The sequence below is a fragment of the Arvicanthis niloticus genome, chromosome 7, assembly GCF_011762505.2.
Source record: "Arvicanthis niloticus isolate mArvNil1 chromosome 7, mArvNil1.pat.X, whole genome shotgun sequence".
Taxonomy (NCBI): Eukaryota; Metazoa; Chordata; class Mammalia; order Rodentia; family Muridae; genus Arvicanthis; species Arvicanthis niloticus.
The window spans coordinates 42,773,509-42,787,420 of record NC_047664.1 but is presented as its reverse complement, the minus strand read 5'-3'; the positions used below and the strand labels follow the sequence as shown (position 1 = coordinate 42,787,420).

Sequence of the window (13,912 nt, the reverse complement as noted above, 5' to 3'; positions counted from 1 at the left end):
AGAGGGATCTGACTCACAGACCGTGTGCGTGCAGTAGGCAGGCCCCACTGTGTTTTCTAGTGTAGCCCTTTGCCCACTGTGAACTCTCCCAATGTAACTTCTCACATTCACTCTGCAAATAAAGAGCTCGTGGGTACCTAAGCCGCACACTGGACTGTCTGTACTCACGTGCTTCAGCAGGAACTGTGCGATCCGGGATACATCTATACACAGATGCAGGCCACTTCTAGTTCTCAACAGGCATCCCTGTGGCCTCTTCTAGAGGAGTAAGTATGCAGGAGCAAAGGCAGACGGCCCACTCTTCTGAGATCCACACCCTTCTTGGAACACAGATTTCTGGGACCCAGTGGCAGGAAATGAGGCTTCACATGCCCCTAGGCCCTAGCTTTGCTGTTACCAAGCTGAGGAGCCAGGTCAGGAGAGAGGCCTAGTGGAGGGCACCAGAGCCTGCCTGTCCAGCAGGTGGTGGCCAGAGGGACTCAGTGGAGACTCACTGACTGCAGTAAGTGCTGTAATTGAGTTTATTAGCTTGACAAGGCAGCTGTGAATTATTTTCTATGACAAATTGGCCACATATCAGCATACATGAGATGCCACAAGGAAATAAGAACTGATGACTTTAGAAACATTAGGCACGTTCTCCTCTGAAGCTACTGGTGTGGGAAGGGCAGGAGACGGCCCTGAGCTTGTAGTGGGGACAGGAGGCATGCCATACCCTTGCACTGCTCAGCCCCCCCCCCCCCCATGCTTGTGGCCTGTCCTGACAGTGCAGCTCCTGACCACCTTTATCTTCCATCCTGAAAACTGTAGAGGACACTTGCAGTCCATGTATTTCCAGGTCCTGAGAGGTTCCAAAGGTTGGCTTGGGGGCTATGTTTTCCCAACCCTTGGACCTTACACAGCTCCATTGCAGATGAGACACATGCTGGCACATGGTGTGTCCAAGGCAGTGGTGCAGGCGCAGGCACGGCCCTGGTGGGCTAGCTGTCATACCAGTCGAGGAAGAGCAAGGAAAAGGAACACATCACGAGGAAGAAGAGGATCCACACTCGGAAGCCTGCATTGTTTTTGATGGCCTGGCAGGAGGAACACAGGTATTATTAGCTCCACCCTGGACTGGTTCAGAAGCCCTAGGTGCCTCGTGTACACCTCCGTGAATCCCATGCTCTCATTAGATAGGCAGGAACAAAAGCCACTGTGCATGAACACCTGACAGAACAAAGGCCTTGCATTTCATTTTTAAAATTACATTTATCTTGATGATGGGTAGGCGGGAATGCCACAGTGTATATGGGTGTAGAGTTACTTCTCTGCTTCTACAATGTGGGTTTCAGAAATTAAAATCAGGCTTTCCTGCCTGGCAGCAAGCACCTTTATCCACTGAGCCCTTTTGCCTGCTCTGTCTTTCTCTTTTGTTGGGCAAAGCCTAACCTCCCAGGACTCAAGTTTCCCAGGGCCCACTCCCATTTGAACCAGGGCTTGGGTTTTCCAGTGATGCCCATCTATGGTGACATAGGGACAACCAGGAACTCTGGGATTTAGAGACAGTTGACTCATAAGGCTAGGTGCCTTCCACAGTTAGTTTCTGGGCTCCTGCCCTCTGTGGGCTCATCCTTGATTTCAGATTATCCTGATCCTACCTAGATACTCTCCCACCTGCTGTTCTTGCAGGGATGGAAGCTACTTTCTCTTGAGAATCACCTGGAGGTTAGTCAGGTCTTATGAACACATGCTCTTAGGCTGGTCCTGACCCATGGCTACAGCTGCAGGATGAGCCCTGAACACTATGCGGTACTCTTGGGCAGCCTCACTAGTGAGATGCAGGCTGCTGGGACACAGTGCTGAGCCACATCAGACCAGAAAGCATCAGGTACCTACCTCTCGTATGTCTTCGTTGCCTTCCTTAATATTTTCAGTTGCCCCCACGACTAACTGGTGAATGCTGTCAATCTCAGTTTCCTGTGGAGGGAAAGAATATAGGGAAATTCAGCCACTCTTTCCTCCACCAAGAAGACATTCTCCTGCAAGTACTTGCCACCATGTTCCAAGGTCTAGAGGCTGCACCTATATAGCTTGGGAATCTTCACCCAGAGAGGTGGGCCTCACTCAACACAAAGAGAAGGAATTTACGGTTCAGAGGTGTTTACTGGCTTAACGAGGTTCAAATACTGTCTGAGTGGCAGGACTAGGATAGAGCTCTTGTCGGGTTATACAGCTCACACTATCTCTCTTGTGTCACTCATCAAGTGGCAAGGGCAAATATAAATTGCTGATTCTGGACTGGCCACTCTCACCAAGGGCTCTCTTCCAGCATTCTGTTTATAAGGTCCAGAAGCCGGCTTCATGATGTTACAGGCTTTGAAACACATCAGCCATCTAAACAGCTTGTTTTAACACATTGCTAAATGGGTAAGAATTAGAATAAGACATGAATTCCTGGCTGCAAATGCCCTGTGTACTGAGAACTTAGAAGTAGGGGGTGCTGGTCTCCGTTTGTGAGACAATGCTATTGTAGACCTTACCACACCAGCCATGTGGTACTGTTTTTAGTCTTCTTGCCGAGGGGCGGGGAGGCATGCTCTAATGTGAGCTTTAGGAAGCTCTTCCTGGTATAATGCTATAGAATGGAAAGCAGGCTTTAATCACTCAGTTCCCAGTAGAGACATCACTGGAGTGTACATGGCACATGGGCCGGGGCATGTGGGTAGTGACACACTGTGAAGAACATTAGAGCAGGAACTGAGGAGTTTGCCATAGACAGCCCACAGCATTGACATAATTCTCTGCTTCTACAATGTGGGTTTCAGAAATTAAAATCAGGCTTTCCTGCCTGGCAGCAAGCACCTTTATCCACTGAGCCCTTCTGCCTGTTCTGTCTTTCTCTTTTGTTGGGCAAAGCCTAACCTCCCAGGACTCAAGTTTCCCAGGGCCCACTCCCATTTGAACCAGGGCTTGGGTTTTCCAGTGATGCCCATCTATGGTGACACAGGGACAACCAGGAACTCTGGGGTTTAGAGACAGTTTTCTAGACCTCACAGTTCAAGGGTCCCTTGGTGGACTCCAGAGGGACAGCAACCTCATAAAGCACTATCCCCCCACCCAGGCAGCTCTCTTCTTTCTCAGTGATGCTGTTTGCCTAGGTCTCTGGAGCAGTCACTGCAGTGGCAGCTGATGTTCCCTGTTAGAAGGCTGAATACTGGAGCCTAGGAGACTGTGATTCCCTTTCCTGTATGGCCAGCCAGATGTGTCACTGGAGTACCATGTAGAGGACAAATTCATAGTGGCATATGTGGTGTTACTAAAGCAGGGCTTGGTCAGAGTCCCACTGAAAGGCCTGCCATGGGCCAGGCAGGTCAGTGAGACATGGGTCACTGGCTGGCCTTCAGATAATGGGGCTTAGAAGAAGTACTGGCCACAGCACACAGGGTGGAGTGTCCAGTCTGCAGCCTGGTCACCCTGAGAACTGTATGCTTCAGCCAAGGTGACTCTCCTCAAAGCCAGCTGCTGTGCCAGGAGTCTGCTCTGTCATGCAGCCTCTGTCATGCTTCCACTGTCATGCAGCCATCAGGCCAAGGGTCTGCACAGAGCCTGTCTCCAGGGTTTATGGCCTTCACACATGTGGCGTGGGCAGATCTTTAAGGTACTTATGAAGAGGGCTGGAGAGATGGCTTGGCAGTTAAGAACGCTGACTGCTCTTCCAGAGGTCCTGAGTTCAATTCCCAGCAACCACATGGTGGCTCATGACCATCTGTAATGGGATCTGATGCTCTCTTCTGGTGTGTCTGAAGACAGTACAATGTCCCTATATAAATAACTAAATCTCTTTTTTTTTCTTTTAAAAAAGATACCTGTGAATCTCACTTTTATGATCTCGTACTCCCAACTGTTGTTAGCTTCTACCTCATCCATGTTGACTCAAGTCTGCTGTGAGGCTCAGGCAATTGTGAGTGAGCCATCCCAGGGAGAAGAGAAAGGTATTGTTTAATCCTAAGCTCACCTGGGAGCAATCCTACCCCTATCAGCTGTGCTCCAGGCGGCAGCATGGGCTGGCTGAGAAACTGTGCCTAGTTTCTGGAGCACAGCGGACTGAACAGCAGCTCTGCATTCTGCACTGTGCAGGGCTCTTCTGTGCTGACCTGTGAGTACAACAGCAGTCCTGCGGTCTCATCCCTTTCTACAGAAGGAGGGTGATGGTGTGGAGGGGCTGTCTGGCTCCCAGTCCTGGACTGCACCCTCCCACTACCACCAGATGCTCTAGCCTAGAGGGTTGCTGTGGGGTGACTGGAAGCTTTGCCAGGATCCTCTGCGTGGTGTGACTGACTAACAGAACATGGTGCTGTCTAATCTGCATCACTAAGATGCTTCTGGAAGAGGGCTCTGAGCAATCTGTCAGTCCCAAGTCAAAACTCAAAACTGCTTGGCCTCTGTGTCCTTTTACCTGTTGCAAAACCTTTTCGGTGAATATCTCTTGGAGTCTGGAAATTTCAACAACTTTCCCTTCAATTTGCCTTAAAAAAGAATGGACAGGTGACACGTTAGCTGTTATCTCCTGGTTATTTAAGACGAATGGTACATATTTCTGACGGGAACATTAAAGTGATAGCGAAAGAGGATGGGCAGCCATGCCAGACAGGAGGAGGAGCAGGATGCACCATGCGTCCTCTGCATAGCCTAGTTACCTTGTGATACATACTGGAGAATCAAAGGTCACTTCAAAAGCCCATCTTTAAAAATGTACATTTGCCTCTCAAACCAGCTCCTTATGGCAAGAAAATGCTCCAGTTGAGTCTGTGATCACCCCATCTGGTTTAGCAACTAAGTGTTCGGCCAACCTGAAACACTGGGTGAGCCCTTTCCACTGTGGGGGGGGGGGGGGGGGGCTAGGGCTGAGGGTCTGAGAGTGGACGCTGGCTCAGGCTGCTCGTCACTAATGCAGCACAGCTGGGATGAGTCAGGGGCAGGAAGAGAACGGTGTGAGAGGCGAGGGGAGCTGGGGTTCCCTGTACAACACATGACAAGAGCAGACAGGAGACAAGGAAGGAGCAGCATCAGGGCATGGAGAAGGAACAGCAAGGTGGGTGGGCAGAAGGAGGCCTGAGAGAGCCACCCCAGGGAGTACCCCTACCCTAAGTGAGTCTCCAGGCTGGAAGGGGCCACACCCTGGATGGACTAGGACTGTTGCTTCCATAGCACTGCAGCACTCCTGTGGAACACAGGCCCTTGAAGTTCACTGACAAGTGGGTGTGAGCCTGGTCACCTGCAAACAGGCACTCCTGGGACAAGCACCTCTCACAAGGTCCCCACTGCATTTACAGACACTCCACCCAAGCAGCCCTGTGTTGGGTATGGTTCCACATTTGGGGTAAATTGTCTTTAGTGTGTGCTCTTTCTGCATGCTGCAGCACCCACAAGCTTACTGTAGCAGCCAGTCTCCTCTCACAGGCCCAGCTCTGCCCTGTTACATGTGGGTGCCTGGATGCCAAAGCAAGTGGAAAAAGGCCCCAGTATCTGGGAAAGCTCTCATCAAGCTACTAGCTATACACATACCTCACTTCATCAAACAAGCTGTTCATTTCACCAATGAGTCGCTGATTTTCTTGTTCAAACTGCAAAGAAGCACACACACTCAGAATGCTATCAGATGAGGCTCAAGAAAGGGGCAACAAGAAACCTTTGACCTTTTACCCTCCTTCTAAGGATCACTGCCCAGTCCCATTGGCCAGCACAGGGTATTGCCATAAGACTGTCTGAAAAATACCATACTTTGGGAAGAAAATGCTAGCCAGCCTGAAGACCAACTGTGTGCTACGCTAGCTTCAGAGTCCTCCCCTGAGGAGCAGCTGACACCTAGACTAGCCACTGGGCAGAGGAAGCTGTGTTTGCAGCTTCAGACACATACTCTGCTGACATTCCACTGCTGCCACCCATCTCCAGGTGCAACACTTCAGACAAAGAACTTGGTGTGGGGAGACTGTGGAGCAGAGGCTGGCAGGCTCCTTGGTTTGTGACAGGGACAGACCTATGACCCCAAGGGCCTTGTGTGACAGCACTAGGGTTGCCCATTGCCCAGAGGTAGCACCACTGCCCTTTGAGAGTAAGCCCCACACCTACTTCATACTGGTCTGTCCTAACATTCCTTCTGTGGAGTAAAGTCCAGATCCTGAGCAGAATACTCTGAAAAGAACTCAGGTAATACATGGCTCCTAGTGTTGGGCTCGGTACCCCACTGCCCATGACACCAGTGCACTGCTTCCCTGTTGGCTCTACCTGGCCCGGCAGAAGAGGCCTCAGATATATACTATTTGTGATCCAGCCGATGTCACCTCCGATGGCAGCCTCAGCCACTTCCACCGGACACAGGTGCATGTCACATTCCCCCATCTCTTCTGACTGGCTGGGGACTCCAGCACAGATGCCATGTTAAGGCCCAGCCACAGAGCAGATTGAAGCACTTTCTCTGGATCTCCCCTGCGTGCAGCTTCACTGTGACATTTTTTAACTTGTTCAGGGTCCAGCTTCTCTCAAGGGCAGAGCCACTTTTCTTCTTTAGTTCCTAAGCCCTGCGCAAACCCTGCTGCCCAACAGACACAAAGAGGCCTCATTCTACCCTAGATATATCAGATCAGAAAATGGGAATGGAAGAAAGATGGGGTCATTCCCAGCAGGACCACTTGAGTCATAGCAGGCTGCCTCACAGACTGTGGAGACAGGATTGCTAATGGCTCTTTTCATTAGGTATCACAGAGACCAGGTAAGAGAATAAAACCTTCACTTTGAGTCTAAAGCATCAGCTGTTAACTGTCCCCTCAGCAGTGACTTATGGGGCCAGTATTTCCTGAGCATGTGTAATTACTTCAGTTATAGGTGCTAATTTACATGCACCAATTCCCTCAGGTATGCTCAAGTTTGTTTTCCAGGGAGGCATTTCCTTTCTTTCTCTTTTCCCTAATGATAAAATATGGTCCTGCCCTTTTAAATCTTGTCCTTAGATGCTTTGAAACTGTTCCTAAACATGATTAACTATCAGCCTAGGTGACTTACTACTGGAATGTTGCCTGGGAACAAAGCCCCCTGGTTTCCTCCAGCCCATGCATGAGATACAGGGCTGTGATGCCTTTCTAAGCCCTAGCTGCTGACACTTCTGAAAGCATTACATGGGCTCCAGCAGTCAGGCAAAGGCACAGGTTTCCCTGACCCCAGGAGTTCAGTATGCCATCTCAGAAATACCTGGTCTTTCAAGCAGCAGAAGCAGATGCTGCAAGCCATCCCATGTGGTAAGGGGTGGAGAGAGGGCTCAGATAGTGCCCAGGAGCTTCAGTGGAGAGCAGCTTCCAGAACAGGGCAGGTAAAACAAGCAAACAGACAAAACCCTGTTCTCCTAAACCAGTGGTTCTCAACTTTTCTAATGCTGCAACCCTTTAATACAGTTCTTGATGTTGTAATGACTCCAGACCATAAAATTATTCTGTTGCTACTTCATAATAATTTTTGCTATGGTTATGAATTGCAATGTAAATGCTTGTGCTTTCTGATGGATTGTGAAAGTAATGTAAGAGCCCCAAAGGCGTCGTGACCCATAGGTTGAGAACCACTGCCCCACCAAATGTAAGGTCACCACTTACTGAAGTCCAAAAGGGCCCAAGCATGGACATTCACTGGCACTGATTTTAGAGTGGTTTTCTGAATGACAAGCCCGTCCCAAAGTTTGGGTGACAGGGGTTGTCATGTTGGCCATATACCTCATGGTATAGAAGCCAGGTGTGAGAGCTCATGAAAAGAGTTAGGTGGTCCTAGCTAGTCAGCAACTTTATGATGGCTATCGATTTCCTTGTGGACAGCTGTGAGCCTTATTCTTCTCTGACCCTGAGGTATGAAGTCACAGCTGGAAGCCCAGCCCCTTCACCTTTGAAACTGTATATCTTTGGGCAGGTGAGTAATCAAATAGCCGTCCTTCCAACAGGTGCCTTTGTCAACAAAATGGGAAGAGTAGAGGCAGTGCGGTCGGTCGTTAAGACATGTATGTTGTCTACTTGAGTACTCTCTGGGAGAGATTCCAGAGAGGCTTTTAAAGTGAGTGGTGAGATGCTTGGAGGTCCTTTTCACTTCAGATTCGATGGAGCAACTGTGGCCCTTTGCTGTCTCACTGTTTTGCTCTGGAAAATGTACACAGTCCCTTGTAGGGTCAGTCTGACTGTGCAGCCATGTTGCCTCCTCACATATGTAGAGACTTGGGCAGGCCAGGCACAGGGCTGAACCAAAGCCTTGGTCTCTGTGGTCAACACCACAGCAAGATGTCTAGATGCTGCACAGCCAAGAGGCTATCATTTGGGAAGCTATCAACAAAATTTTGTCACCTGAAATCACTCAGAAAAGACAAATAAAATAATAGCACTTAACACAGGGTACAGGTCACCCAGAGGTCATCATTGTCCTGATGGTTGTTCTTGTCACTCTTCAGCCATCACCGAGCTTCCTCTCATTTCCATGACACCAGAGACTCAACTGAGTATAAGCACCATCTTTGCAAATTAAAAGACCTATTTAAAATGGATGCCTACCATCCTGCTGAAGACACTTCTGTTGAAATTATGCTACCGTGAATTAAAATCATGAAAAGCCTAACCAGAAGTAAGATATTAAGTGGGTAATGTATCTAAAATGTGTTTATACTTTTAAAGCTCAGTATCAAATTAGGGAAAGGACATTTGCACAACCTCCCACTTATTCAAAGTCTTAGGACAGACAGTTAAAGGGAAGCCATTAGGGTTACCATCTGTATCTCTTCTGGAGACAGCTCATCTTCACCCTTGCCATCGCCCCAGGTACCCAGTTCGGGCTGTGACTCAGCCAAAGGCTTTTCTGTTAAGAAAGGAAACAGTAAAGTGGACAAAAATATGAAGCCAGCTATTTACTCAGAATAGGCAGCTGAAGAAAGAGGCACATGAAGACACCAAAAGAGTGGAGTTCTGCAGCGTGGTCCATAGTGAACAGTTAGCTAATGTGCAGCAGTGGTTCTATGGCCCAGCCCATGTACTATTAAGTCTTTTTCTAGGATAGCCACATATATACTAAAACATGAACATTTTAATTTAGAAAACTTCTGTTCATGATAAGGCAAGCACACATTTCTAGCACATGTGCCTAGAAAGAACAGTCGCCCAGCATGATGGGTCTAGTCTGTACATGGAAGCAGGGCTGTCTGGGGAAGCCAAGGGCTGCTCAGTGGAGACCATGACAAGCCTGACCCCAAAGGTGATTCTAGGTTTCTGTGTGTTGGAGTGTCCCTGGACTCCATCACTGTTTTGCCAGGGACTCAAAGGCAAATGCTACATCCTTTTCCTTTCCTTAGCCTCAACCCATTTCCTATCGAGCTTAGCCTGTGGGGTAGTCAGAGTTCAAGGGGTTATGGTTGAGAAAGCACATCACCACAGCAGAGTCTAGAGAGGGCAGAATAGGCCCACTCTGCATGAAAGTCACAGCTACTATTAGAAACACATCTTCATAAACAGTGACCTATATATACCTCAGTGCAGGTGAACCAAAGCTACAGATCTGAGAAAACATCCATATCACAAAGCATGCTCAGGCAGAGGGGCACTGTTCTGAGCAACACTCTGGGTGTGAACTCATCACACACCCCTGTGATGTCTGTCTCCTACTTGGCTTCAGTATGGTCCTCTTTTCAGATTTTTCTTCCCTTCCCCCTTGAATACAACAACAAAATCAGAAACATAAAGCCCATCATAATAGATCCAAACATGAATTAGCTACATCAGCATGGAGAAATTCTGTGCTCTCCAGGTTCTTCAACTGTGTGCCACCTGAAGCCCTTCTGATCTGGGCCTCAGGACTCAGCCTGAAGTACAGTGCTCACAGAATACTGACCCAACCAGTCAGATCCAGATGCCCTACCTGCATCTCAGGCCTTCTGTGGGCCTGCTGCAGCCTGCCTCTGCAACCTTACTTCTTACAACTTGTGCTCCTCGCTAACCCCAAGGGGCAGTGACTACATTCCACATGGGCTTCCATCACTCTGGCCTTTCAGTGTTTTCCTTGTTCTAACTATTCCTTCTGCCTACAACTGTCTAAACTTTTTTGTTAGGTGCTAACTTGCTCAGAGCTACCTCTTCCTGAGGTCCCCAGGATACTCTGCTGAACTCTGTCTCCACTTCGTTTTTCCTAGGGCACTACTCTCTTCTAGGAGCTGGAATCCTATCCTCCTTGGCAACATTGAGTTTCACAGAGGCAGGAACCATGACTCACCTGAGAAACACATACGAATACCCAGAAACTAGGATGGGAAAACAACTTACCACAGACAGCCAGGCAGAATGTTTAAAGAAAAGGCCTTAATGCTGGAGGAGGAAGGCCAACCAGGAGCAGACGTGCAAACTTGCTGACTAAATGACAAGTGCCAAGTGGCAGAGGGAGTATGACAGGCAAGAACCAACCATACTACCTTGTTTGGTACCAGAACATGCTTATATGGGTGACAGCTCAGGTTTCAAGGGAAATAAATACTGAAAGGCAAAATAAGTAGAAGACACATCCACACAGGCCAGGCTTGAAAACTGTCACTCACAGAAAACCTAGCAGATGTCCACACACAGGGAGAAACACTTTCTACTGCCATGGTGAAAAGGGCAGACACACAACCATGTGAAGAGAGAGATGACCATAGGGGAGGATTTTCCCTGTCGGGGTAGAAAGAAGAGCCCAGCCAGGAAACAGACAGCACATGAAAGTTGGGTACAGGGTACAGGTCTCTCCCTGGCCTGCCTGGCCTGTGTCTCTTCCTTTCCTCTCCTCTCCTCTCCTCTCCTCTCCTCTCCTCTCCTCTCCTCTCCTCTCCTCTCCTCTCCTCTCCTCTCCTCTCCTCTCCTCCCCCTCTCCCCTTCCCCCCCTCCCCTCTCCTCCCCTCCCCTCCCCTCCTCTCCTCTCCCCTTCCTTCAGAGGTGCACCCAGCGTAGGGCTCCACACTGCCTGTTTCCCAAGATCTGCTAAGCTCCTAGCCCTAAGGTCTCCCTGCTCACACCATCAACACCCTGTTTCTACCTGAACATCCAGCAGGCAGGCACCAAAGGCCCAACACATTTAGGTATGTGGACTCCCTTCCCCCACCTTGCTGTCAGATTGTACATGGAGCTACACTCACCTCAGGCAGCAAGGCCCCTTCCCCCAGCTCCTCAGCCTCAGGGCTGTAAGTTACCAAGCTCCCATCTCACACACTTAAATGACCGCAGAGTCCAAAATGTGACCTGAGCACTCCTCACTCTGCTCTATGTGCGTTTGGGTGTGCACGGGGGGGGGGGGGGGGGGCAGTCCCCAGTGGCAAGTGTCTTGTGTCTGGGTTGTGACAAGAGATTCCTGTCCAGCCTGCCAGCTTTCATGCCCCCTCTCGGCATGTCAGAGCTTTTCAGATATAAGCTATTCCATGGCACACTTCAGCTTTGGAATGCCCAGTGGATTCCCACCATGCTGAGGTCCAAAGGCAAACTCTGCCTCAGCTGTGGGCTGTGTGGAGATGCCTCCCACCTCTCTTCCCAGCACCATGTTGCTTTTCCATGCTGGCCCCTCTGAGGTGTGAGGCACCTCGAGGCTGTCATGTGCCCCCTGCTCACTGGTGATGGATGCTAGGTCCTTTAGGATGCTCATCTGTCATATAGATGTCCTTAAGAAACTGCCACTCATTCTGGTTTTGGAGGGTTTTCGTTTGTGTGTGTGTGTTTTCTTAATTTTTTAAAATCAACTTTGGTTCGTTTGTTTGCCTAAAGACACCCTGAGAGAAAGGATGTGGTGTTGGGTGGGTGAGCAGAAGCTTGGAGGAGTTAGAGGAGGGGAGCCATGATCAAAATATATTGTACAAGAATTTTTTTCAATTAAAAAAGAAACTGCCATTCAGATCCTTTGCCCATTTTCCAGCTGGGTGTGGTTTTAGCTTTCAGTTGAGAAGTCTCTGTGTGTCTATCCACATGGATGGAAATGCCTCATGAGATATGTGGTACCATGAAAATAGTTTTTCATTCTGTGGGCTGTCTTTGCACTCTCTTGTTCATATTCTTTGAAATAAGCCCCAGTGACTAGTGCTGACCTCCCTGCCCCCGTGGTTAAGCAGCCAGAGTGATGTCCAGTGAGCCTGTGTGGGTGTAGGGTCTAGGTGCTCCTGTCCACATGTGCTCTGTCTCCTGCACGCTGCTCAGAACTGCTCACAGCTCAACCAGTCAGAAGATAACGTTTTGATCATGTGGACTCTAAGGCAGAGCATAGGAACACCACTTCTCTCCTCACTCTCAGGCACCACAGTGGAAGGGTGCTGGCATATGGGCCTCACGTGTTTCCCTATGAGCCCCAAAAAAGAGCCATTTCCACTAACTATGAAGTTCCTACCACCCAGCCCAAGGCCTGGCACATCGTGCAATGTAGGTTTGAGGTCAGCAGTACAACTGGGTATCTTTCCATGAGATGCACTGCCTCTAGGCCCTCAGTCAGCACTGGCTTTCCCTGCTGTCACCGGCCTGTATAGGATTTACTGAGTAGGTGAAAGACTGAAGTGGATGCTGCATCCAGCTTCAGTAAATGTAGTTAGGATGGTCATCTTGTCCTCCCTGGAGCTGTGTCCATGGGATTGTGGGGAAGCCCTGGGTAGGCACAGGAGATAAACAGAGCCCCTGCATACTGCACCTCAGAAGCTATGAGACAGGAATAGGCTGAGGCTATGCAAATAGAACCACCCACATGGAAGGCTGCTGTGCTTCTTCAGTGCTGGACTTTGAGCTGTTATATAACTTCTCTGACTCTTGGCTTTCTCACCTATTAAAACACTCACAATAATGCACCCCTCCCCACTCCCCCTGCAAAGATCCAATGTGAGTGAGGCCTGTCACTCAGAATGTGTGGAACAATGAAAGGCTCCAAAAGTGCTGTTCCCACTGCACAAGGGGCATCCTCCAGGGTGAACCATGCATGTGGAACACTTATGAAATGCAAGGAATCATGAGGTGGGCTTGAGAGCCAGACCACATCCCAGTGGATCTTGGGCCTAGTATTTATGAGCTTTCACCTTGGAAAAGTAGCCTGAGCTCTGAGCCTTTCAGGGTCTTCTAAAGAAAAGAGGCTCTGACCCTCCAGTGCTGGCAGAGCCATAGCCATGGCAGAAAGGATGTTCAGGCCTCACAGCTTCAGTGAGCTGCTAGGAGTGAGTGGTGCCACCTGAAACCTGCTTGCTTGATACACTGTCTGCAGGGATGTGATGCATCCCTACCCAGAGGTACATGGACTGTACACATAATGAAGCAGTCCATGACACTCTGATTTGATGCAGACTGTCAGGAACATCACTGTGTTTATGATAACAAGAAATACAAGTCCATACTTGCATCTTATCCCAAGGGCTTGCCTGGCTGTGGAGACCCCTGAGAAAGCATGCTCTATCCTGGGGTAGCACAGCTGCCTGCTTCCATTGTGGAGGTTTACACCCCGCTTTAGCAGGCAGGCTCAATGGTGCCATCTCAGTTTCCACCCATCAGGTACACAGAAAAGCAGCCTTTCTTCAGAGTCCATGTGAACGTGTGACTCCTCGGACTAAGCACTGCCACCTCCAAGCTTCTTTTGCTTTGGGCATCTATGCTTCCCACCGCGGGTCAGGAACTGCTGCCTTTCCCTGCTGTGGACTTTTGCCAACAGGTCAGAAGGAAGGAGCACAAAGCAAGACTTTTATCTTGATTCATACCTGGCAACTCCTCAGCAGCAGGCTTTTCTTCAGAGTCCTGGGAAGCATTCTGAGAGGCTTTCTCAGATGTGGAGTCTTTCCTCTTTGTATGTGGCTCAGGTTCCAGCTTAGATCTAAAGACAAATACTTGGAAGTTATTTATTTCACCTCCCAAACAGGATCCCTTTCTGACAACAGAGAAGG

General features: G+C 49.3%; 1 protein-coding gene across 2 annotated transcripts in view; it reads right to left on the bottom strand.

Annotated features, from left to right (window-relative positions):
• Positions 1–507: 507 nt before the first annotated feature.
• Positions 508–13,912, bottom strand: part of Stx18 (syntaxin 18) — an 89,688-nt gene continuing 76,283 nt past the window's right edge. For both annotated transcript variants that reach the window (XM_034508589.2, XM_076938411.1), the window contains exons 6-11: positions 13,730–13,842; positions 8,771–8,859; positions 5,548–5,606; positions 4,439–4,508; positions 1,879–1,959; positions 508–1,076 (exon numbers count right to left, since the gene is read on the bottom strand). In XM_034508589.2, coding sequence (XP_034364480.1) covers positions 981–1,076; positions 1,879–1,959; positions 4,439–4,508; positions 5,548–5,606; positions 8,771–8,859; positions 13,730–13,842 — 508 coding nt within the window. In that variant the 3' untranslated portion in view covers positions 508–980. The remainder of the gene's footprint in view (positions 1,077–1,878; positions 1,960–4,438; positions 4,509–5,547; positions 5,607–8,770; positions 8,860–13,729; positions 13,843–13,912) is intronic.